Source organism: Electrona antarctica (genome assembly GCF_951216825.1).
Source record: "Electrona antarctica genome assembly, chromosome: 19".
Classification (NCBI taxonomy): Eukaryota; Metazoa; Chordata; class Actinopteri; order Myctophiformes; family Myctophidae; genus Electrona; species Electrona antarctica.
The window spans coordinates 12,350,224-12,373,458 of NC_136800.1; the positions used below are offsets into that span (position 1 = coordinate 12,350,224).

General features: G+C 41.2%; 1 protein-coding gene across 1 annotated transcript in view; it reads right to left on the reverse strand.

The window, feature by feature from the left end:
- Nucleotides 1-23,235, reverse strand: part of LOC306943845 (contactin-associated protein-like 2) — a gene marked incomplete at its 5' end in the record, with an annotated part of 54,749 nt that overhangs the window by 22,039 nt on the left and 9,475 nt on the right. Inside the window, 13 exons of the mRNA XM_079530366.1 lie at nt 243-327; nt 983-1,098; nt 2,397-2,516; nt 3,484-3,590; nt 6,524-6,686; nt 7,242-7,391; nt 7,766-8,024; nt 11,923-12,066; nt 16,053-16,237; nt 17,713-17,916; nt 18,731-18,878; nt 19,771-19,964; nt 20,307-20,420. Coding sequence (XP_079386492.1) covers nt 243-327; nt 983-1,098; nt 2,397-2,516; nt 3,484-3,590; nt 6,524-6,686; nt 7,242-7,391; nt 7,766-8,024; nt 11,923-12,066; nt 16,053-16,237; nt 17,713-17,916; nt 18,731-18,878; nt 19,771-19,964; nt 20,307-20,420 — 1,989 coding nt within the window. The remainder of the gene's footprint in view (nt 1-242; nt 328-982; nt 1,099-2,396; nt 2,517-3,483; nt 3,591-6,523; nt 6,687-7,241; nt 7,392-7,765; nt 8,025-11,922; nt 12,067-16,052; nt 16,238-17,712; nt 17,917-18,730; nt 18,879-19,770; nt 19,965-20,306; nt 20,421-23,235) is intronic.

The following is a 23,235-nucleotide window of genomic DNA, read 5'->3' on the forward strand; positions in this document are numbered from 1 at the left end:
CAACCATTGCTTTATTTGTTGAAATCGGATTTGACGTTGACATAATGTCACCATTTTGGCATTAACAGCCCATAGCTTTGACGGATATGACACAATATCTGCAGCATAACATCAAAATATTTTCACCATTAGACTGACTGTATTGTGTCTTTTTTTTTTACTGTGATTTTACTGTGATAGTGTGATCATGACTGATCAAACAGCTTATTTGTACAGCTCACAGATTCAGACAGTAATGTTACCTGGAGAGTTGAGCAGGCGAGACATGCGGCAGGTGTAGGCAATCTGTTGTTCACAGTACTCTGCACTGTTGGTGATAGACCACACCTAGTATACACACACAGGGAAAAGCATATTAACCACATTAACCCTGGCATCCCTATTTTGGGCATGTCATAGGCGATAATTCTCAGAAATAGCCTAGGCCTTAATCATTTATAGGCTACTATATGCCAGAGTCGCGCTGTGAAAATAGCCCACAAGCTTGTAGACGGGCTACTTTGGCCATGCGAGACCGTTTGGTTCTATACTATCCTGTCCACCCTGTACTGTCCTTAAAGTCTGTTGAAGACTATTAAAACATTTATTCAATTCAATTCAATTTTATTAAAGTGTCAAATCACAACAAGTTGTCTCAAGACACTTTACAACCAACAAAGATCCACCCAGAGCAAGCAATATTGCGACAATGGTAACGAAAAACTCCCCTTTAGGAAGAAACGTCAGGCAGAACCCGACTCTAGGGTGGGCGGCCATCTGCCTCGACCGTGTCGGGGGAGGGGGGGGGGTAGAGGGGGAATAGGAAGAAAGAATAGAAGAGAGATAGACAGGGTGGGCTCTTATTGTGATAATTATTCCAGACTGGGTGCCATTAAAGAAATCTTTGAGTGTTTGTACACTCCAAAGAGTTAAATTAGCACTACAGATGTAACATAGACAAAAACATCAAGCTGAAATTCTAAAGGCGACATTTTCTCCAAACCTGTTCAGTAGTCATATTGTAGCTGAGCTGCAGTATTGCCTTGCCCTCCTGGTCAGAACTGGTCACTGATGTCTGAGGAGACAGGTTGTTCCTTACTGTGGTCCAAACAGTGTCTTCTGAAAATCACAAAACATACCATATCAGGGGAGCTATATCATCTTCGAATTGAGATGTCTTGTACTCTGTCTAGAATACAGTTTAAAGGAGTAAAGACTAAAGAGAGTGAGCGTAGCACTATAAATCGCGTTGAAAGATAAATGCACAGATGAAAATAGAGACAATTTGCTCATCACTCAGATCTTCAGCTTGCTGTCCACCAGAGGAAATACAGGCTGAATACAGATGAAAGTAAAAGGCTGACTCCATTCAGCACTAGACTCGGGAAGGTTAAGTCCTGGCCTTTCAGCAATTACTGACAGTCAGCACTGTCAGACAGACACCTGCGCTTGATTCAAACTCCAATAAAAGAGATGAGCTGCACTAGGCGCTAGTCTGCCTCCAAGAAGGCATATTAAAGTCTGGAATAAAAGGTGGTGTGCAGTTGCTTGGATGACGTATTGCAGATGGATAGCGAGGAGGGGGCCTGTGAGTGGTCTATACCACCTTGCCTGATTTAATTCAACTCCATTTATTGCTGGTGATGCCTGAAGGGAAAAGAAAAATGCTATTCTGTGGAAATCCAAACTCCAAACTATTCTGCACCAGCAAATTATAGCCACCTGCACAGCTGTGAATCTATTATGCTTTGTTCCATTGTTCTGGACAAATAATAGTAGGGCTATTCTTGTTTCAGAAACATGCATGAACGTTTGCATGGGTCATGAAGTATTTCGTAATTTACTAGTGATTCCAGACATTGAGCTTATTAGAGGGCCAGTTAAGTCCCATGCAGCCCAAAAGCTGCATTTATGTAGTACAATTTCCTTTTATTTTTATGGACAACCAGAGATATTTGAAAATGGTGTGCAACCAATAGATGGGATGGTGCTGACTGTCCTAGTGCAGTGGTTCCCAAAGTGGGGTCCGGGGACCCCCAGGGGTCCTTTAGGGAGTTCCAAGGGGTCCCCAGCTAAACCAAATTGACCCTTATGGGTCTGTAACTCTGACAGTGTACAACCATTTGGTTCCATTTGTACACTCTCAGAGTTAAATTGATCATTGATTTTACAATATAAATTGGGGTCCCAGGGATAGAAAATGGGGGTCTGTAGACTAATATGCATGTCAAACTTGGGGGGTCCTTGAAATTAAACGGGTTGAGATGGCTGCTAGAATCTTCTCTTATAGGGGTCCCTGGCATATCTTTTCAAATGGGGGTCCGTGGGCTAATTAGTGTCAATTTGGGAGTCCTTGACATGGAAACCCCTGCATAAGTGGGTCTCACAGAAACACATTTCCAAAAAGGAGCATTTACCTGTCATGTCACAGTTGACCCTGAAGGGAGCGAGGGGCCCACTGCCATCCGGGTCAATCCAATAGTTCCCTGAACCTTTACCCAGATGTTTGTATTCCTCACAGGACTGCTCATACACAGCTAGAGGACACAACACATTTAGCTCAGTGAGAACAGTGTCTGTTTGTGTCATAACATCCCTCAATTGTGATGGTTATGAATGATTTAGGGTTACAATTATGAGAATATAGTTTAAGATATGGTTACAATTTAAAATTAAAACAAAGTGCAAGACAGTAAGTGGCATGATAGTCAACAAACCGGTTAAATAGTCAAGTAAAGAAATGAAGGGCTACAAAGTAGTTAGGAAGGAATCCAGTTAACATATGTATCTGCATAAGCAACATGCTATCTAAATGACATAATTAGCATTGTGGACAAACAAGTCTAAGTAAGTCTATGTAAACAACATATGTGTATTATGTGAACAAGTAACCAATATAGGCCTACTGTACTGTATGTGCACTGAGCCATGGCCAGGGTGTCATAGGAAAATTGAGGGATAGGATTAGGCATTTCGGGAGTAGGAGGATTGGGGTGAGGGGTTAAGTTTAGGGTTTGTATTATAATTCTCTGCTGTCATAATTCCAAAATGTTCATTTTTCAGGAAATGGAAAATATACGTTTTAAGGAAATTAATAAAACCTTATATTTTTTTAAATGATGCAATTCTGCCTCATCAAAGTTGGTGTTTTAGCAGACAGTTTAAGGGTCCAATGGAGTTAAGAGGTGTATTCCTATGTGTTTTTTTTTTACTACTTTCCATTTGTTCAATATTTTCGAAACAACATACAGACGTAAAGGGTGTTCAATAGCCCTTATTTATGGAATAAAATCAAAAACCTCAAAAATGGAGTTATGAGGTTTCCTCCGGACAGCATTATGTAAGACATATGGCTTTGTTCCAATTAAGTCCTCTGCTAGGACATTGGCTAGCTTATAATTTACATGTCGGAGGACTTTGGAGTAAATTCTCAATGCATCTGGAAGCCAGTGCCAGGTGTTAGGGTCAGGGGGCTCGGGTACTGTGTGCTGCACGTGTACTCACGGGCGTGGCAGGTGGCTCCCGTGTATCCTGTGCCATTGCAGTAGCAAGTGAAAGTGTCCCACGTCTGAGAACAGTGACCGCCATGCTCACATTGGTTAGGGACACACCTAGTACACACACAGAAAGAGGAAAAGGTACCGACACTGGTTAAATGTGTAAACGTATGCAGAAACAATTTCACAATTTAACAATTTTAATGTTCAACTCATATATGCATGATCTTAAACAAATTTGCTCCAATAAAATTGCTTAGTTCTCGTCCTTCCTAACAACTGAAGTAGCATCGAAAAGGTTCTCATTTTCTATCCGTCTTTCCAGATAATAAACACAAACAATCATAAATCCTACAGATGAGTGCATGTTTAATCATGAGACAGCTCCGTCTGGCTGTTTAATCAACTTCCAGCACTCCAGCACGACATGTTTTGTTGGCAGAGATGAAGACAACTGTCTTCATCTGAAGCATCTGTTCATTTGTTCGATTCATCACTGATCCTTCTCACTCATTGTTTAAAGGCCCACTTCACCACTTTTCAATTTATCTTCATATAATTGGTCCTCACTAATGTTCATGATAAAATACCACCAGTCTGTGTCTCATAGGAGGGCTGTGGGCAGTTCAGAAACCCGTCCACCAGTGACATCATCGTTAGGCAGATATTTTTTTTAAACATATTTTTAAAAATATTTAGATTTTTATTATCATGAGAACGATGGCTTCCATTATCATATTGCAACTTTTCAGGAATAGAAAGCCTGCAGTTTCGATGATGTCACTGGTGCACGGACGTTTGTCTGAACTGCCCACAGCCCTCCCATGAGACACACCAAAAAATGGTGGTATTGTATATATATATTTTTTTAAGCTTAAGCAGATACAGGCTATGAGAAAAATACATTCAAAGAGCCTATCAATGATCTGCAGCTACTCAGTCAGGCGTACAGTATGTCTAAACTGAATTTTGGATGAATGACAGTCCTTGAGCTTTGTGGGATTACAGTCAAATACTGAGGAGGTGTTTGTTCAGCCTCTTCTTGAAGGCGTGAACACTGCTAGATGTAATATCTCCAACAACCACAGGGGGAAGGCTGTTCCATGTCCTTATAGCAGTGGAGCTCCTATCAAGGCATTTGGTGTTGTATCATGCACATTAGTGAGGACCAATTATATGAAGGCAGGTTGAAAAGTGGTGAAGTGGTCCTTTAAGACAAACTCATGCTCCTGCAACAGTTCAAAGAGCTTTACTTTCAGCTCTCATCCAATCTGCCATTTTAGCTGTTAATCGACCCGACAAAGGATCGATGGTAAGGATAAGGGTAATAGTAGGGAAAGGATATCGACCACTTAACTTTAACTGCAGCATCTCTGATTGAAGTCCGGCTACAGACCTGTATCTTTCCTTCACCCTACCTCTTATCTGCCTCAATTCCCTGTCTCTCTGGTATCCTGTATTGCTCTAAAACATTTAAAGACTAAATAAAGTTGTTGTTTATATAGGCATTGTATTCAAGACTGTCTAGTGAAAATAGTTATTTATTTAGTTAGTTAGTAACTAGTGAAAATATATTTCGAACTTATATTTGAAAGTGTACGAGAGTTGACCAATCAGAGCTAAAGTGTGCCGCACATCTTGTAGTCTACACCCTCTAATTCCTTACAACTCTGAGAGGAGCCTTTGCTGTGCTGGTTTCAAACAAAACAGGACTTCCTCAAAGCCTGTGATCAGTCTTGCAGACTGAACTTGAACCCCACCATGAATACAGTGGTGGGCTGTGAGCAACTGAGCTCGTCCAGACTCATGAATCAATGGATTTTCCCAGTGTTCAACAGCAAAATCTATCGCATCTTCTCCCTCCCTCTTTCTCTCTCCCTTTGTCCCTCTGTTTCACTCTCTCTGCGCTTTCTCTCTCTCTCTCTCTCTCTCTCTCTCTCTCTCTCTCTCTCTCTTCTTTTTGCAGTCGTACAGTTCTCTTTACATAGTAGTTAAGTATATTAGTGTTGAAGTGTCGTGGATTGTAGTGTAATGTTGTGCAGTACAGTGTAGTATAAACAATTATCTCAGGATGATAGCCGTTAACTCAGATGCAAGCTCCTATGCATGTACTGTACGTGATTCCTTTTAACATAATTAAGGGACCAAGCACAAAGGGACTTCTTGGTCCCTTAGTGTATTTGTCTGTTGTTTTTCTTCCTCTCCTCCTCCTTCCGCCAAAAATAGCAGTTTTAATGAACTGTTTGACCATCAGCAATACAACTTTGATACACACATATTATGCCGAACAACGATCGTTTCTGACTTTTGACCTCTGACCTTTAGATCACCTGCCATTTCCTTCTGTTCCTAATACATACATGCAGTGTCAAACTTTACAGTATGGTAGAGGGTCATGCCAAATAGCACTGAAACCATTCTTACTCCAATTGGCCAAAGATGGGCAATCGTTTGAAAATGAAACCTTTGAACAGGCATAACTCATGTCTCGTTTGGCCAAAAGCCATGACACTTGTTTCTACATGTTCCTTGACTCACATCTGTCACTTTGACCAGTAAGCTCCGCCCTCAGATTTTCCGCCATTTTGAGCAGTTTGAAAAATGCTTAAACCTGATTTTCTGCCGGGATTTTTGAGCAATTTCCGTGAAAATCTATGGACCATTATCTGAAATTCCAGTTGAAGAGAAATGTGTACGTGAAAAATTGTAAAAGAAAATATAGCTGCAAGCAGCGATAACAGGCACTTTTAACAGGCATAACTCATGCCTCGTCTGTCTGTCTGTCTGTCTGTCTACAATACCCCAAACATACATACATGTAGACTCTACATGTATGTATGTTTGGGGTATGAACAGTTGCAATACCGCTGGGTGACCTAAAGTGGCACTGTTGAGCAGCCTAAAAGGGCTTATTGCTTGGTCCCGTCTTATCGCTGCTTGCAGCTATATTTTCTTATTGACATTCTTCCCCAGTACAGTGGTTTTAGTACACACACTCAACATGTGTCCCGAATGTCAGCCATGTTAACACTAAGAACGCTTCCTACCTATCTATGATGGCACACATGTCCAAGCTGACGTTTTCAAAGGTTCCGATGGTGCCTTGCTCAACAGCTCGGAGGTCAGCCAGCTGGTCATCCACGTGAATCATTTGCATGCAACCCTGGAACGGCCGTTGCAGTGGGGGCGTGTTTGTACGCAGGAAATAGCCTGGAAAAGATACAATGGTAAAAGTCACTATATGCATAGTATTTAGTTTTAGTCAGTCTTTTGAATATATAAACCCACATGAATATTATGGATAGACCTTTGCTGCATGAATGCTGATTGGCTGTCTGAAATAATTGATTGCCCTCATGTATCAATAAGTATTGACATATTTGCCTGACTTGAAAATACTGTACGCAAAGTAGGAGAGTGTTAACTTAAAATAATCTATAATAAAGTTATCCCAGAGAAATTCACTGTCAAACCATCTGTCCCAGGCACATTGGACGCTGATAGTTTGCTAATTGCATCATCCAATTATTCTATTGATAGCTCAGTGTCAGGAATAAATTATGATCAATTATGGTAAAAATGTCTTAACCACTTTAACCTTGTCTTCTCTACTTGTCTGTCCCTGTCTTCCCTATTTCGAAAGATTTGTATAAAATACCAGATCCTGTAGAGCGTGTAGATCAGCTATTTTAGAAACATTTTGATAATTGGGCCTAAGTGGTTCAATGGCGTGAAGAAGGCCCTCGGCCTGGATTGCATGATTACCTCCAAAATAGTACGTCCCCCCAGTCCTGATCTGGATTGGGATGGCCGTTCGGACGGTGGACGCCTCATCTCCATCAATAGTTAACATGGCGTAGTTCTCCAAGGCACTGAGATGAACACTGTGCCACTGGCCGTCATTCAAACTGTTGCCTGAGGGGACACACCGTTAGCTTGACTTAAATTCACCAGGAAAAAACAACTGGATTTTACGGTGTACTACCAGGTGGCATGAAATAATGAAAACGCTGCAGTTCTCATTAATGGCTTTTTACTGTATTTCCCCTCCTGCTGGTTGCAAAATAATGTGTTTTCTGACCTTAATTACATCCCCCCAAAAAACGGAACATTGAATATTCAGTGGATTTTCTGTGGTCTGGGTTTTTTCTGAATAATAAAATGGCTCAGAAAAGTGCTGTGATTGGCCCGTTAATAGTCCCACTGTTTGCTATAGCCTGACATTCGTTTCACTTAGGACATATTTCTTAATGGTATAGCGATTCAGGGCTGGACTGTTTGCTGCTCACCTGACGAGATATCGATGCGTGTGTTCTTGGTCTGCGTGACGTTTATGTAGACCGTCACCTTGCCGTCCGTCAGACCCACCTCCACCACTCCGTCTGCCAGGGCCGTGTACATCAGCAGGCCGCTGGGGTTCCACGTGCGGAAGAACAGACTGACAGACAGCGTGTCACTGTCTCCCTGTCCCGGCAGACGCAGGAAGGACGACGAGTTGAAGAAGACAGGAAAGGACTGAGACTCGGCACAGGAGAACGTCAGGTTACGCTGAGATGGGGAGGGAAGGGGGAGGAAATACAGAAATGAACCAATTAAGACCTGAGGCTGATTCTAAAAAACATGTCTTCTAAATCCTGACAATTTTCTGAAAAACGAATGTTTCTATGGGCCGATTCATACTCCTATTTTACAGCTGTTTCGGCACTGTAGTGCCGAAATGATTTCGACTCGTCTTCAGTAGCACCGAAGAGCCGACTTTAGGACGGTACCCGTCCCCCCGAACCTCAAATGACGTCACATTGTAGGCTCTACAGCGCCGAACCGACTTTTATTCGGCTCTAAAATAGGAGTATGAATCGGCCGTATGTCAGTGGTTCTCAAACTATTTCATGTCAAGGACCCCCAGAATGATATGTATTTGGCCGCCGACCCCCATCTCAAAATATGTCTTTCCAAGATTTTAGTTCAAAGCGTTTGCTGTGAAAGAATATATACATATATTCAAAGATTTGAACACGTTTTCTAAAATAGCAGATCTACAAGCTCATAACTTGTATATCTGCTATTTTTCAACAGCTAAAGTTTAAAATAATGGTTAAAAATGGTTAAAAGCTAAGGTGACAGATGCGTTCCAGGTCTTAATAAGTTATGCTTTACTGATTGATTGATTGATTGATTGATTGATTGATTGATTGTGTGACACTGCTACATAAATGATATAATTCAGATACTGTATGTAAATATTTAAATTTGGCCAATAAGATTGTGGACTTTAAGCTTTTGGTAGCCCATTCTCCATGATGGCTGCTGAGTTCTTGCCCATGTAGCTCTTGAACTGGTAAGGTACAAGATCTGTGGAGCTCCCTCTAGTAGAATAACTGTGTGAGCGTGCATGGGTGTAACAGATCTTTGAGAAGTACCAGATAAATGGGTACTTCTGTGTGAACAATTCTGTGAACCATGCACTTTATGTGTGATACTCTGTCCTCCACTTGGAGCCACTTTAGGGATGCACGTGTTCTGTGATGGAGTTTCAGGATTAAATTGATTAATTTATTTTGTGAGGTCTGTAGCTTTGTTTTGAGGGGCTACCTTTGGGTTGTTTGGAGTACCAGGAAGTGCAGGCATCGTCGAAATGGCATTGGATTAATGCCGAAGCGAATATTACCACAATGGAAACAAGTCCCTTTTTGTTTCCCTTTAGGCAAAATGTTTTTTTTATTTTGTAGTGAATGGCTGAGTGGAAACTGAAGGCTATGTCATTTGTATGGCATGCAGTAAACGGGTTTAATTGAACAGGGATGGAAGAAGTATGACTCATGCGTTCTTACCAGAAACTGAATGCATTGCTTTGTTTTATTTTGTGAATCAGTTTGACTTGATTTGGAATTTTTTCCCTTCATCATTGCTGATCATTGAAAAGGCCTTTTTGTTTCTTTGAATGCATCCCTTTTTCCTCAAGTTGAATGGGGTATGCTTCCCAAAAGGGATGCTGGAGGCTAAGCCTTTACACACAGTCTTGACTAGCAATGCTATCAGAAGACATTTCATGTAGACAACAATCAAACTCAAGAGAGACCACATCATTTTTGAATGGCTTGGCAGCCTCCTACTGTATGTGAGAATCTCTATAATAATCTCTATAATGTTATATTCCACTCTGCCAACTGAGATCCATACAGCAGACTTATTAAATATTCACAAGGGCATTTGAAAGAGAACCACGAGTGCTGGTTCTTTGCTCCTAAAATATGGAATACCCTGCCTAATATTTGAGGAGCAGACTCCGGAAGGAATTTAAAAAGGTAATTTACTGGTATGTCGAATACTGAAAATAGCAGATCTACAAGCTCATAACACATCCCATCCATGAGCTTGTAGGGCATGTCAATGTCATTATTGTGAAACTTTTCCAAACATTTCCCAAAATGTTCCAAAATAGAGATAGTGTCCATCTCAAGAGAGAGCTGGCCTGCGGCATGAGCCGTTTATTGTTCAATCAATAATCAGCAGCAGGGGAGCATAGAATACAATACACATAATACGTGTTTTCTGTGTAATCCAGCACAATGCCCCCTGACTTCCCTTCACTGTCTTCCTCTCAGCTTTCTAAGCGTTCTAAATAAAGAGAACATACAAAAAGCCGCTGGACAGCATTTTTGTCTCATGTCCAGCTATCTCGATCAGAAGGCAGTTGCAACACAACACCAGGAACTCTGTCAGACAGAGGCTAAAGCAAGCCAGCTATACGCTTGGTAAATCCATTAAGTGGCGAAGGCTAAGAAGCTTGGAAGACTGGGAATCGATAGCGAAGCCTGGAAATCCATAGACCTTTCTGCTTCACGCATCATCAGCACTGTGTTGGCAACCGAGGTTGCAATTGTTTCTCTTAAGAGGGCCTCAACCTCCCCTCGATGATACATCTGTTGGGCAAGCTCTATGCTTAATATATAAACTATGCAGCACTTAATAATCTTTTTTTTGTGTGAGTGGGATTCCTCACATCCGTAGCGAAATGCTCTTTTATCAATGCTCTGTTGTGGCTCTTTTGTTCTAAACAATTCCACAAAGCCAACTGCCAAAGACACTGATGCACCCGGAGACTATGGATGTACGCAGAATAAAGGAATCAATGTCATTTTGGTTTGCGTTTACTTCCATTAAAGTGCAGTGACATTTAACCTCGCCTCACCAGGCTTTCCACCACCTCGGAGGAAAGCCTGGTCTCTGTTTCAAAAGTCTGTATGATCCTGTCGGGAGCGGATGATATCGTTACGTCATGTTGTAGTATTGTTTTGTAGGCGACAGGCAGGAACAACAGGCGGCAACTTCCTTTTCCCTCAAACAATAAAAGCTCTCGTAGCCTGTAGCTTTTATTGAGAAAAATCGGTTTGAGGGAAAAGGAAGTTTCCTGCCTGTTGTTCCTGCCTGTCGACTATCATCCGCTCCCGACAGGATCATATACCTAAATGAAATGGTGCCCAGGCTAAGTGACATTACATTACAAACAGCTCCTGCTGGCATTGTCTCTTCTGTGTTGTCTGTCTGTCTGGTATAAAACGTTTGTCCACCAGGTGCATGCCGCTCCCCAATCACCCAGGCCTACTTATGCTCTCCATCAATCAATTAGGCCTGGGGAGGCGTGCCCTTGGTGTCCAAACAGAAATTCAATGAACTAATAACCCATTACACCAATACCCAATAATGCCAAATAATAACTACAACAATTGTGATAATAATACTAATAAATATACAAACTAAACAGTGAGGATGCCTTCTACACTCTATTCGTTGCATTCTGTGTGAAGTATTTTCCCTCAGAATTGCAATATTTTATAAAGAGATGTAGGTGCGTAACTACAGACAAGTGTGGCAACTTGGCAAGCAGTGAACCCGATGCGACTACTCAAGAAACTAACGGCACCTACTAGGGCATTCACTTCTAGTCATTTTTACTAGTTGACTAGTTGCTTAGTTTACTAGTCGACTAGTCGACTAGTTGTTTAACTACCTATTATGTAAAAAAATAAAAAAAAGTATTATTATTATTATTTATTTTTTTGAAATAAATATTTGTAGATTGAAAAACTGTGTACATGGTGACTATAACTATAATCTACCTGATCTTTTTTTTTTTTTATCAACTAGTCAACTAGTACCAACAAGGTCGACTAGTGGATTTACTAGTCGACTAGTAAACTAGTCGACTAGTAAACTAGTCGACTAGTAAACTAGTCGACTAGTTGCTTAATGCCCTAGCACCTACAGTATACGTGACTTGTGTTTGACTGTCTGAGGCCAAAAAAAACTAAAGCAAACTTAAATCTGCCCGATATCTGTTGATCCACACCCCCAGTAGCCGCTGATGTAATACCCTTGTGTTATACCAATACAGTTTGACTTGACTTGAACACAGACAGAGAGGCAGGCAGGGGCAGTGTCTTACAAAGCTGGAGGTGTCCACTCTCTTCCTGTGGATCAGGCTGGTGATGTTGTCTCCATTGTACGTGATTCCCTCCATGCAGCCCACAAAGTTCTCTCGTCCTCCAGAGCTGGGCTTTGATGACACTGGCAAGCCTCCAAAATTAATCTGTGTGGCAGAAACACATGATCACACTTAGGCCTATTTGGCATGTGTTAGATGTAGGCCTACTATTAACTAGGAGCTAGAGATTGAGTATGGTTTAAATGTACTCACAGCAAAACACTCAATGTTACATTTACTGTTATGCACATTATTTGAACACATAAAACACAATGTGTTGTGTATGATTCATGTGTGTAAGGAAGAGTTCAAATGTCCGTGCAAAGTTTCACAAATTGGATGCTTTGTTCATGATTTGAGGCATTTTGTTCAAAACATGCCACTGCTGCAAACTTTAGATGGCAATCTTTTGGCACTATAGCAGGCTGATTTTGGCAGAGGTTTCTGGTCTGGCCTCCAGGGAGTGTGTAGAGTTTCACATCAATCGGGCCAATTCAGTGCGGAGATTAGCTGCACACAGATGAGACACGGACAGACAGGGGCATAGTCTCAGCCACGCCTTCAGCCTGGCAGAGACAATAGACCCGTAATGTATCGAACTGAATAGTTTACCTTGGTTGAACTGTGAGACACAGTAAACATATTTGCATGCAGACACTTTCAAAATCTATTAATTAACAAGCACTGTTAAAGATACACAAGAGGACAGATCTCTTCTGTGTGGACTTGACACTTGACTTGAACTTGCAGTGAAAGACTTACAAAACGGCTCTGTATTTTGTTCAACATTTTTTAAGGAATTGAGGTTACTTAACCTTCTGCACTGGCATACTAAACATTGCACTGTAGTATTATGCTGTAGCATATGCTGTTCCTTATTTATGTTCAAGTTTATGAGAAATTGTTATTACTATAGCCTCTGCCCATTTGCGTTACAATGATCAATCTAAGACAACACTCATGATAGACCAGCATTATGTAAGGTATGAGATTAGTATTTTAATTCAAGTAATCTAGTGTACAATATACACACTATGTTTTTGTATTATTTTGCAGTACTAGTAAGAGAGAAAGAAATGAATTGAAGGCACCTGGACTCAGCTATGTAATAAATGGCTTTGAAAGAAAAATGCTTATCACCTCAAACTGTCGAGAATCTGTTGACCCTGAACCACTCAGGGTGAAACTGCAGTGCATTGTAAATTGTTTCAAAACAGGACACGCACCACAGTCTACTTCTTGAGCTATCAACACCTGAGGGATTTGTTCAGGGTCTGCATTATCCTCACACTTATATTGTTTCATTTCATGATGTATAAACCCTGCTTATCCCATTGTGTATTCACCATGTTGAGTAGAACCATGTTTACAGACAATAAACCCGAGATAATGGCACTGTGCCTGGCTCTCTGCATTCCACTCGGTGTTATTGTTTTGTTGCCTGACACTTAGCCGCTATGAACTTTGCCGGTGTTGAACTTTTCTATGTCTCTGATAAGTATCTACTCAGTTCATGCTTTATTTCTTAACCTTCATAGAGAAGGTCGAAACGATTCCAATCAAAACAAATTGACAAACACTGCAGTAGAGCTGACTATGATGCAGTGCAGCATTTCTACAGAGCCAACTTGTACAGAGCTGTATACACTGCCTGCTGCAATGGTCCTATGGGCAATGGATCAGTACTAAATAGTACAATAATACATACGTTCTGCCACACTGGACCGTTTCCCTTACAGTTGCAGTAAACGGCAACCCTCATTTATTGATTTTGCACGCCTTGATACATTCAACATGTATATTACATTCTGTACACTCTGTAAATACACATTCTGTATCTATTTGGATATGGTGCAACTTTACTATACTGTATAGTAATATTACTACAATCAAATGTAATTGAAATATAAGGTATTTAGTAATATACCAATTGGTGACTGAATAGCTCTGCAATTGTGTTTTGTTTGTAGCTGCACTTTGCTGCTGGATTGTTAAAATTCACCGCAGGGAACTGAGTTTTATTAAAGATATTTTTTTTCTTCTCACCTTGATGTTATCAGGTGCTTCTCAGGGCACTGGAGAATCCCTTCAATTAAATGAGGTGATATGTATTGCAAGGAGACATTTTGGTCTCGAATGTTATTATCCCAGACCACTGCAAATATAAACATCAAGGGGACAGAGTTGTCAGTCCTCATTGTTGATGCAATGTTCCGAGTTGATCAGAGTTGCTGATGAGTCTGTGCTATTATCTCTGTCTACTACTACTGCTGTTATCTTTCCCCCCACATCAGAGTACCATTGGGTCCAGAATCAATAAAACATGGTGTCCTTCAGGAAGCCAATGGATCAGCCTGAGAGTATTCACCTGCTTCCATTTGCTAGATTAAGAGATTGTGGCAGTGAGTTATAGTTTGCCTGTATAGAAACTTCATCTATCATTGGCATAATTCATGCAGAATTGTGTAGCCGTGTCACCCTGCCTGCAACTACTGCGACTACTGTAGCTGGAGTGCAATATTACTCATACAATCGATATTAATTTTGCAATATCTTGTCATGCTGTATGTTGGCTAAACTGTGTTCTCAGCATATGCCTGATTATACTGTATGACTTAACATTTGCCATGACCTTCACACTGGATCCTGGCTTCTTGATACCATTTCATCAATGTAAAGGTGTGCTTTGTCTGTCTGTGTTTGAAGGTAGCTATGTTAATGATACACTACTTTAGTACTTAGGCATATATATTGACAGCAAACTCAATTTCAGTGAAAATACTGACCAGATTTGTATCATGTAAACAGTCTATAAGAACCTATTGCCGTACCACATGGCAATGTGGTACGGCAATCTTAATGTAAAAGGAAGAAGCAAGCTGCAGCGAATAGTGAACATAGCCTCAAAAATCATCGGGAAGAGACAGAAACAATTAAGTTTTATCTACAAGGAACTGAAGGAAGTACTTAAAAAAAGAAAAGCTGTCAAGATAGCAAATGACCCCTCTCATCCACTCTGCAGGGAGTTGGAACTATACTTCCCTCTGGTAGACGCTAGACGGTACAAAGTACCAAAATCTTTAAAAAATCCTTCATTCCTAATGCCTAATTAAGGCACTAAATGATACTATGTTTTCGCTAGATTTGTTTTGTATTTGTCACTGTTGTCCTGCATTTTTGCCATGAAGATAATTGTGTAAGTGTTGTTGCTTATAATATCTGAGAAGAGCAAATAACCAGGCCAGTCTTTAGGGTAAGTTTGTCTTTACTGTTCAACTGTGAACATCACAAAACGGGACCTCAAAGCATACTGAATGGAGAGCAACCTGCATGTGGACACACACCCCCAGCCCAGCACTTAAAGGAACAGAGACTATACTTACACAATAGCCAACAACAGCAACTATGCATGATTGATACACAACATTGCTGTTGTTGTTGCTGTTTTTTTGTACTGTTGTTTGAGACCATGGACAAATTTCCACAAATTTTCCGGACAATAAATGAAATAACTAAAAAAACATTGCATCGATGCACCTGGGATAGTGATGTTTCCTGAGGTCAACGGGGTTTCGGGTCTACCAACATCATACCCCTCACTCAGGCGACCCAGCCGGGCTTGATCAAATCCCGACTTACGTCCCAGTAGCTGCTCTCACCAGGCCCAGGACCTGTGCGTTGCACCAGACTCCAGAATGAATTAACTAACTGTTTGTCCAGGTCTTCGCTGGCTGATTTGCATCAAAGTTATATTGTTGTGTTACCAGTTACCACAGCACCTGACCAGATGCAAAACAATTCCTGAAATTACTTGGCAATAAATCGATATCCTAGCACTTTTTTTGAATGTAGCCTTTTCTATTTTCTTTTTTATCTTTGATTCTATACTTGCACTATATGCGCCCAGACCTCTGTTTATGCTATGGTGTCTGTTGTTGTCCTGTACTGTTTGTTTTGTTTGTATGTTTTAAACCACTACTTTGCTGTAAACCTAATTGCCCTTCTGGGACACTAATAAAGACCTTGAACCTTGAACCTTGATCCTTACTGTTATTGCATAATTATACTTTATTCATTAATTGTGTCTTCACCTCATAGTCGAGATCCAGGTGGTCAAAATCTCCGTTAGTCCTGAACTGCTGGGTGTGGTGGTCCAAGGTAAAGTTGACGTTTCTGCGGTAACGCTCTATGACGACGGTGTGCCAGTGATCATCATCCAGAAGGCTACCACTGGTTACGGAGGTGTGACCCTGGATGGATCCATATTGGTTGCTGCCTGGAGATGAGATGGTAAATCAAATCAAACGGTCAGGACAAACATTTCTCAAAAATATTGTATTAATCCTTGGGAACGTTGTGACTTCACTGTGACTTCACATCCTTAGGCTGTTCTACAACAGTTCCATTGAAAGCGCTCTGTGTCACCACCTGGTATGGGAACTGCACATACAGATCTCTGTGTCACCACCTGGTATGGGAACTGCACATACAGATCTCTGTGTCACCACCTGGTATGGGAACTGCACATACAGATCTCTGTATCACCACCTGGCATGGGAACTGCACATACAGATCTCTGTGTCACCACCTGGTATGGGAACTGCACATACAGATCAGTGAACCAATAGGATCCACCGGCTGTTTTCGCCGGCAAATTTGAATCTGCCAGTAGGAGGTCTCTAGACCAGACCTCCTACTGGCTGGGGCAGGCTAATAAATGGATACTCTCTCCTTATTGGCCAGGAATTGGCAACCTGTATTTATTTTTTTATATATATATATATATATATATATATATATATATATATATATATATATATCAATGAGCGGGAGAGACGGGGAGACCCCTGTAACATTCAATGATTACTATCACAATATAGTGGTTTAACCTTTTAACAAAAAAAGTTGTAACCCCAAAATATCACTTACCCTACCTTTAATATTCATGATCATTAAGGTATTTATTTATGCAGAATCATAATTCATATTTTGTTACTGTTACTGTGTACAGTAACAAATCTCACTCCAAAGGTCTTTCACTTAGCTATTGCATGTTACCTTCTGCTGTACTCTAAGCTATCCCATGATATAAGCTTACCCAGATTGTAGCTGAGCTATGCTATGCTGTTCTTGTTGTATCTATTTTTATATATGCAAGTAATAGCAATATAAATCTGGCTAGCTCATGCCTCATAGTAAACACCGTAAACAAACAGTCAGTTGTCTCCGTTTAAGTGTTGCGTAACAGAATGGAAATAAGCTCACTCACACGCAGCATCACACACCCGTGTTGCCTGGGGTAAAGCATTGAAACGACACTGAAACTAATGGCTATATCTGAGTTGTAGCCCAGCTACAAAAGAGCCAAAACCCAATTGAAATTAATTTACTACAGTGGTTCTCAAAGTGGGTCTGGGGACCCACAGTGGTCTTTGAGGGGTGGGCAGTGAAAGATAGTTATTATAGCAACAAAATCAGTTTAAGGGGAGGATGATATTTGTCACTGCACACACACTGCACATCAGGGACTGTTGTTTGAATAGGAATGGGCTCTACGCCTTCCCGGTGGGGGCTCCTCACTGGCAGGTGCGTCAGTAGGATACAACAGCAGTGACAACACACAAATGTGTGGGAGTTATTATTTGGCACGACGACTAAATTGGGGAGAAGCACACCAAAACAAGTGGGGGATCTTCACCTGAAAATGTTTGAGAACCACTGTTTCACTTTACTTCACACAAACTATAGTACCCAGGTTGATGCTGAGCTGCAGTCGTGCCCTGCGGAGCTCCAAGGAAATGTAATCTCCCTGCTGGCCCTCGCCATTGACCAGCACTCCATCTCCAGCTGTGGTCCTGAACTTCAACGATATCACGTCCTTCTTGATCTTCATTTTCTTGCTCTTGAACTTGTAGGAGATAACACTGTGACCATCGAAATTGATCACATCTGACCCTGGAGCATGGGAAAGAGAAGAGTGTTACCTTTAAAGATACCCCAAAGCTTTGGAATGGCAAGCAAAATTGGTGTCGCCCGTTTCCTAAAGTATCCTTGTTTTGACTTGTTTTATTTTAATTGCATCTAACGTTTCCTTTTATTGGACTAATTATGCATCCTCTGTGCTCTTTTAGATATGCTCTGGGTATATATTTGGAACTGCCTGTGCAATGTTGTTGCAACATTTCTGTCAAAGAAGAAATTCTCTTCTTATATTTCACTGTGTGCTCTGCAATCGTGCGGTCAGTCCTTTATTCTATTGATATATGCTTCCCTTCATTTAAATGCATTTTCATTGCTAATGCATAAATGAATCATCAGATTGTTAACAGCTACTGGTACTGGATGTCACAAAACGGACTTAACTATAAGTCTTGTTCATGTGAATTGCATGTTGTTTATCCTCAGTCTTCATTAGCTCGTAGTACTAGTACATAAAGCCTGGCTTTTAGCCCTTGTACTCCTTTCTATTGCTTGCCTGCAATGTATGTGTACAAGGGACCACAGCTTGCCTTATTCCATTGCATTCAGGATAAAACCACTTGCCAAATGCACAAAATGAATATGAAATGGACAAAATCAATCAGTTTTTAGCACATTAACCAACAATAGGTCACATATTCCCTGATCACACCAACGGACACACTCAACGTCTGGGTTTATAAAGCCTGAGTAATATGGTTATGCGTTTTGTTGCACTCTGACACCGGTGCGCATGGGAAGTATAAATCAAAGAAGAAAACACCACACCTACAGTAATGCATCAACTCACAGTATGAGCAGCCGTATATTTCCACTCGAAGGCCAATGCGTCCCTCCTCGCTCCACTCCAGGGGTATAAAGCGAATGAAGCGGGCTAGGATGGGGTGTTGCAGCTCGTAGTGCATCACACTCTCACTGTTGGTGTTCCCTTGAAAAGACTGAAAGATAACACAAGAAATGTGTACATCTAGTTAGAAATACCACTACATAGTTTCATCCTGCATTGTACAGTCTCCATTTCTCTTCTCTAATTTACTGATTGGCTGAGGCGTTAAACACTCACACACCTGGACCGAATGTCAGTATTTGCACCAACAGCATGTTATACAATATTTCAATTTCACTATACCATTCAATGGCTGTATTACCATTCACAATTTTGCTTTTGCTAAGAGACGTCTGGGGAAGAAGATTGCTCTTTTCTTTTTAGTTCACTTGACATCCCACCTATCAGTATGTGCATGTTTTCACAACAAAAACAAGACAACGATACAGTTAGCTGATTCTTTGTTTGTGCAGGCACTTGGGGACAATTTTCTGAATTGGAATATGTGATGTTCAATATCCAGCCTCTATCAGTGTGTCACACACTGATAGAGGCTGGATTGCCAAAACATGTTTTGTAACTTAAGGCATGGAGAAATAAAATAAAATAAACTTTGATCCTGCCATTGTGCGTGTCGACCCTTCGCTTGTGTTTGTTTGTCTTCTGAGAACAACGCACCAGAAGTGCGGTGGGAACAAAAAACGTTTGTTTATGCCATATTTAGATTTTGCGCCATATTTAGGTTACTAAATATTGCAACATGAAAAAATCATAAACATATCCCAATTAAAATAGTTCTGGAGTGAGAGTTAATTTAACCTGAAAGTAATGAGCCATGTGAGGCAATGCCTTACAACGATTTTGGAACAGCTACAGGGTTCGTAGGCACTCGGCTCTGCTTAGCTGTTATAAGTCTCTGCAAATCACAGCCTCTTGGGGCTTGTTTGCTTTATTTTATCACTTTGTGATTACAGTAGATTAAATCACATCAGATGACATCATACCCAGATGTTTCCGTCCTGTAGATAAGGCCTCCAGTTCTTGCCCGTGTCGCTGTAAAGCAGACGGTACTGGCTCATCCAATCCGTGCTGCTGTATCGGCCCTGTGTCGCCACAGCCACCACCTGCTTCCTGGAACCCAGGTCCACCTGTAGCCACTGGTAGCGGTCCATGTCCAAGGGTGACCAGCCCCCTGCACCTGAATGATGTCGTAGGTGATATTATGACCACATTGTAAGAACCCTTCTTCACACAACATTCCATACTGATGATGATTCTAATTGAGTCATATAGTTAGATTACTAAGCCACCCATACACTCACTGACTTCATCTCACAAATAATATAGCTTTATATGTTTGTATAATGATATGCTTATTATGCTTATATCATATGATATTTGTTGGACATTTAGTGGAAATATCACGTGATAAATCATATTTACACACACACACACACACACACACACACACACACACACACACACACACACACACACTACAGCTAAGACTGACACACATGTGTAAACAACAGATAAATACCTCCCCTCCTGTTGAGTTTGGCATAACCAGCTCCATAGCTTCCACCATACAATGTTGAGGCGGTGAAAGAGCTGTAGGGTAGAGGGGTGGCTAGGCTTTCCTCACATTTACCTCCTAGACAGAGAAGGGGAAGAGCAGAAAGATTGTATTATGAAATAGTTAACCACATCTAAAAACTTAAACCCTCTAAAACACTCATTGGGCTAAAACGGCCATAGCCGTCATCACAAATGTGATGATGCAGCACATTTGGGCAAGTGGCTATGGCTGTTTTAGCCCAATGAGTGTTTTTTTTTGCAAAACTAATGCTTGGAATGGATTCAGCATCATGAAAACCCCCTAGATTGACATGTCACATGCTACATAAAGCATGACTTTTTGCCTTCTATAGGTTGTTAATGGTATGGTCACATATGCCAATTATGAAAATTGCTCAACATATGCAAGTTAGCATCCGGCAGTTTCTACATGCTGGGGACCCATACTAAACATTTCTAACATAAAACCTTGGTGTACTCAACATGTCCGGGCTCACAATGGGGCTCTATGGGCTGGCTACTAGACTATATGTAGATATATGTACTGTGAACTACCTATTTCTTCACTCCTTGTCGTCTTGTGTGTGTGTGTGTGTGTGTGTGTGTGTGTGTGTGTGTGTGTGTGTGTGTGTGTGTGTGTGTGTGTGTGTGTGTGTGTGTGTGTGTGTGTGTGTGTGTCAATTGGACGATTGTTATGGCGTGTCATGTGCAAGATGTTGTGCGATGGAACTTTAACAAAAAGCCTAATGCTTAGAATGGATCTGCCTCTAAATGAATTTTTTACTTCATGGACAGAAAATGTTGGGCAAATCAAATATTTTAGCAGTCAAATGAGCTTTATTTCATGGACATTGATTGTATTCACAGACTTGTGTTTCATAACAAGAGAGCAAAAGATCCATATTTACTCAAACCCAAAATGGTTCCCAACCCATTGTATGCATGGGAAACGCTATAAGATGGGAGTGAGTGAAGCACATGAATTTGAAGGGCCACATGAAGCCATGCCATTACTAGACCCCATCTGGTTTACACTGATTGGGGGGCCTGTTTAAAAGGTCATATTCTCTATGATGACATGTTCTACAGCTGCTGCTATTTGCAAGACCACCTCAGCCTCTACCTGCTTTGGTTCTATCTATCTCCCTATGCACCCTGAAGAGGCGTAAATAAATCCTTGTGAGGGATTACGCTATGCATGCAAAGCTCCCTGTACCGGTTAAAACAGCATGCAAATGTGTTCTGTGGATCAAATAACAGGGAACAGCATGCCCACTCTGATAAATGATGACCGTACTGCTATTGAACGACTACCACTACATTCAGATTTCAGATGATGGAACGATGGTTAATGGATATTTGAGCCAGAAAGAGTCAAGATAAATCAACCATTCCTTTATAGTTTGCTATATGTGAACTACAACACTGCACTTTGCCTATCTGAAGCTGTTGGGATGCTATAAGCATGTTGTGGAGTTTTGCTGATGGTAGATAAGGCTCTGGATTTTCACTTTATCTAATGACCTGAATGATTCCTGACAGACTTTCTAGTCAACAAATGGCAAAAACATATTCAGCAAAACATTCTCCAAATGTTTCATCTAATGACACATCACACCTATATATTGTAATCTTAATATAAATAAATCTGGACTATTGAAGGATATTGTGCTGCCTTGAACTATATGTACATATTTTGATCAAGTTGTCATAGGACTGTGTCACAGACAGTACAGTTGACTTTTCTGTAACTGAGCAACAATTAAGCTGCAAGAAGCTGTGAAAGACTGACGATGTCCCGTAGTGTTGAGTTCAACAGCTCTGACAGAACGCACTCATGCACGCACGCACGCACGCACGCACCAAGATTGGTTGAATAAGGTGCTGAGTGGAGGTTGAATGGGAACAGCTGATGTGAATAGTACTAGGTCAGCAGCAGGGGAGAGTGTTGTCTGTTCTGCCTGCCTGAACACACACACACACACACACACACACACACACACACACACACACACACACACACACACACACACACACACACACACACACACACACACACACACACACACACACACACACACACACACACACACACACACACACACACACACACACACACACACACACACACACACACACACACACACACACACACACAAGGTGTCACCACCAGTACATCTGTCCACGCACGAGTAGGTTTAGCAGCAGCTTATTTCGTTCAGTGGTGTGAGAGCATTGAATGGCATGGTGTGTGATCTTGCACGAACAGGGAGTGGAATTTTCTGTTTTTAATTCGTCTATCGTTTGTTTTTGTTAAATGTGTCGGAGCCATCCGAATCTCTGCAACCAACCAACCAACCAGCCAGCCAACAATTTCTGTATAAACGAGCTTGTGTACATTGGCCGTTTTCAAAAACAATTACATTTTGGGGGAAATGCACAAAGAAAATGCACTTTGTAATTTGTCATTTTGAATACTTGAGTATTGACCTTTTCCATCACTAACCAACCAACCAACCAAGCTGACAGACAGTGAGAACCCCCTACAGTTTGAACTACTGCTCTGGCCATATTGACACAAACACAAGACCATGCTGTTAATAATGACTGTGTATGGGAGGGACGTGTGTGTGTGTGTGTGTGTGTGTGTGTGTGTGTGTGTGTGTGTGTGTGTGTGTGTGTGTGTGTGTGTGTGTGTGCGCGCGCGCGCCCTGCTGTGTGCTCCCTGCTGTGTGCCACAGTCCTTATTCATGGGCCGACCAACAATAACATTAATGGATAACTTCAGACAGGCCAGTCTATGCAGCTCCATGCATTGGCAAAGGTTTTCTATAACAATAATGTCACAGAAATGTTTGACTGTAGTCTACTGGAGAAGGTTCGGAATTTTT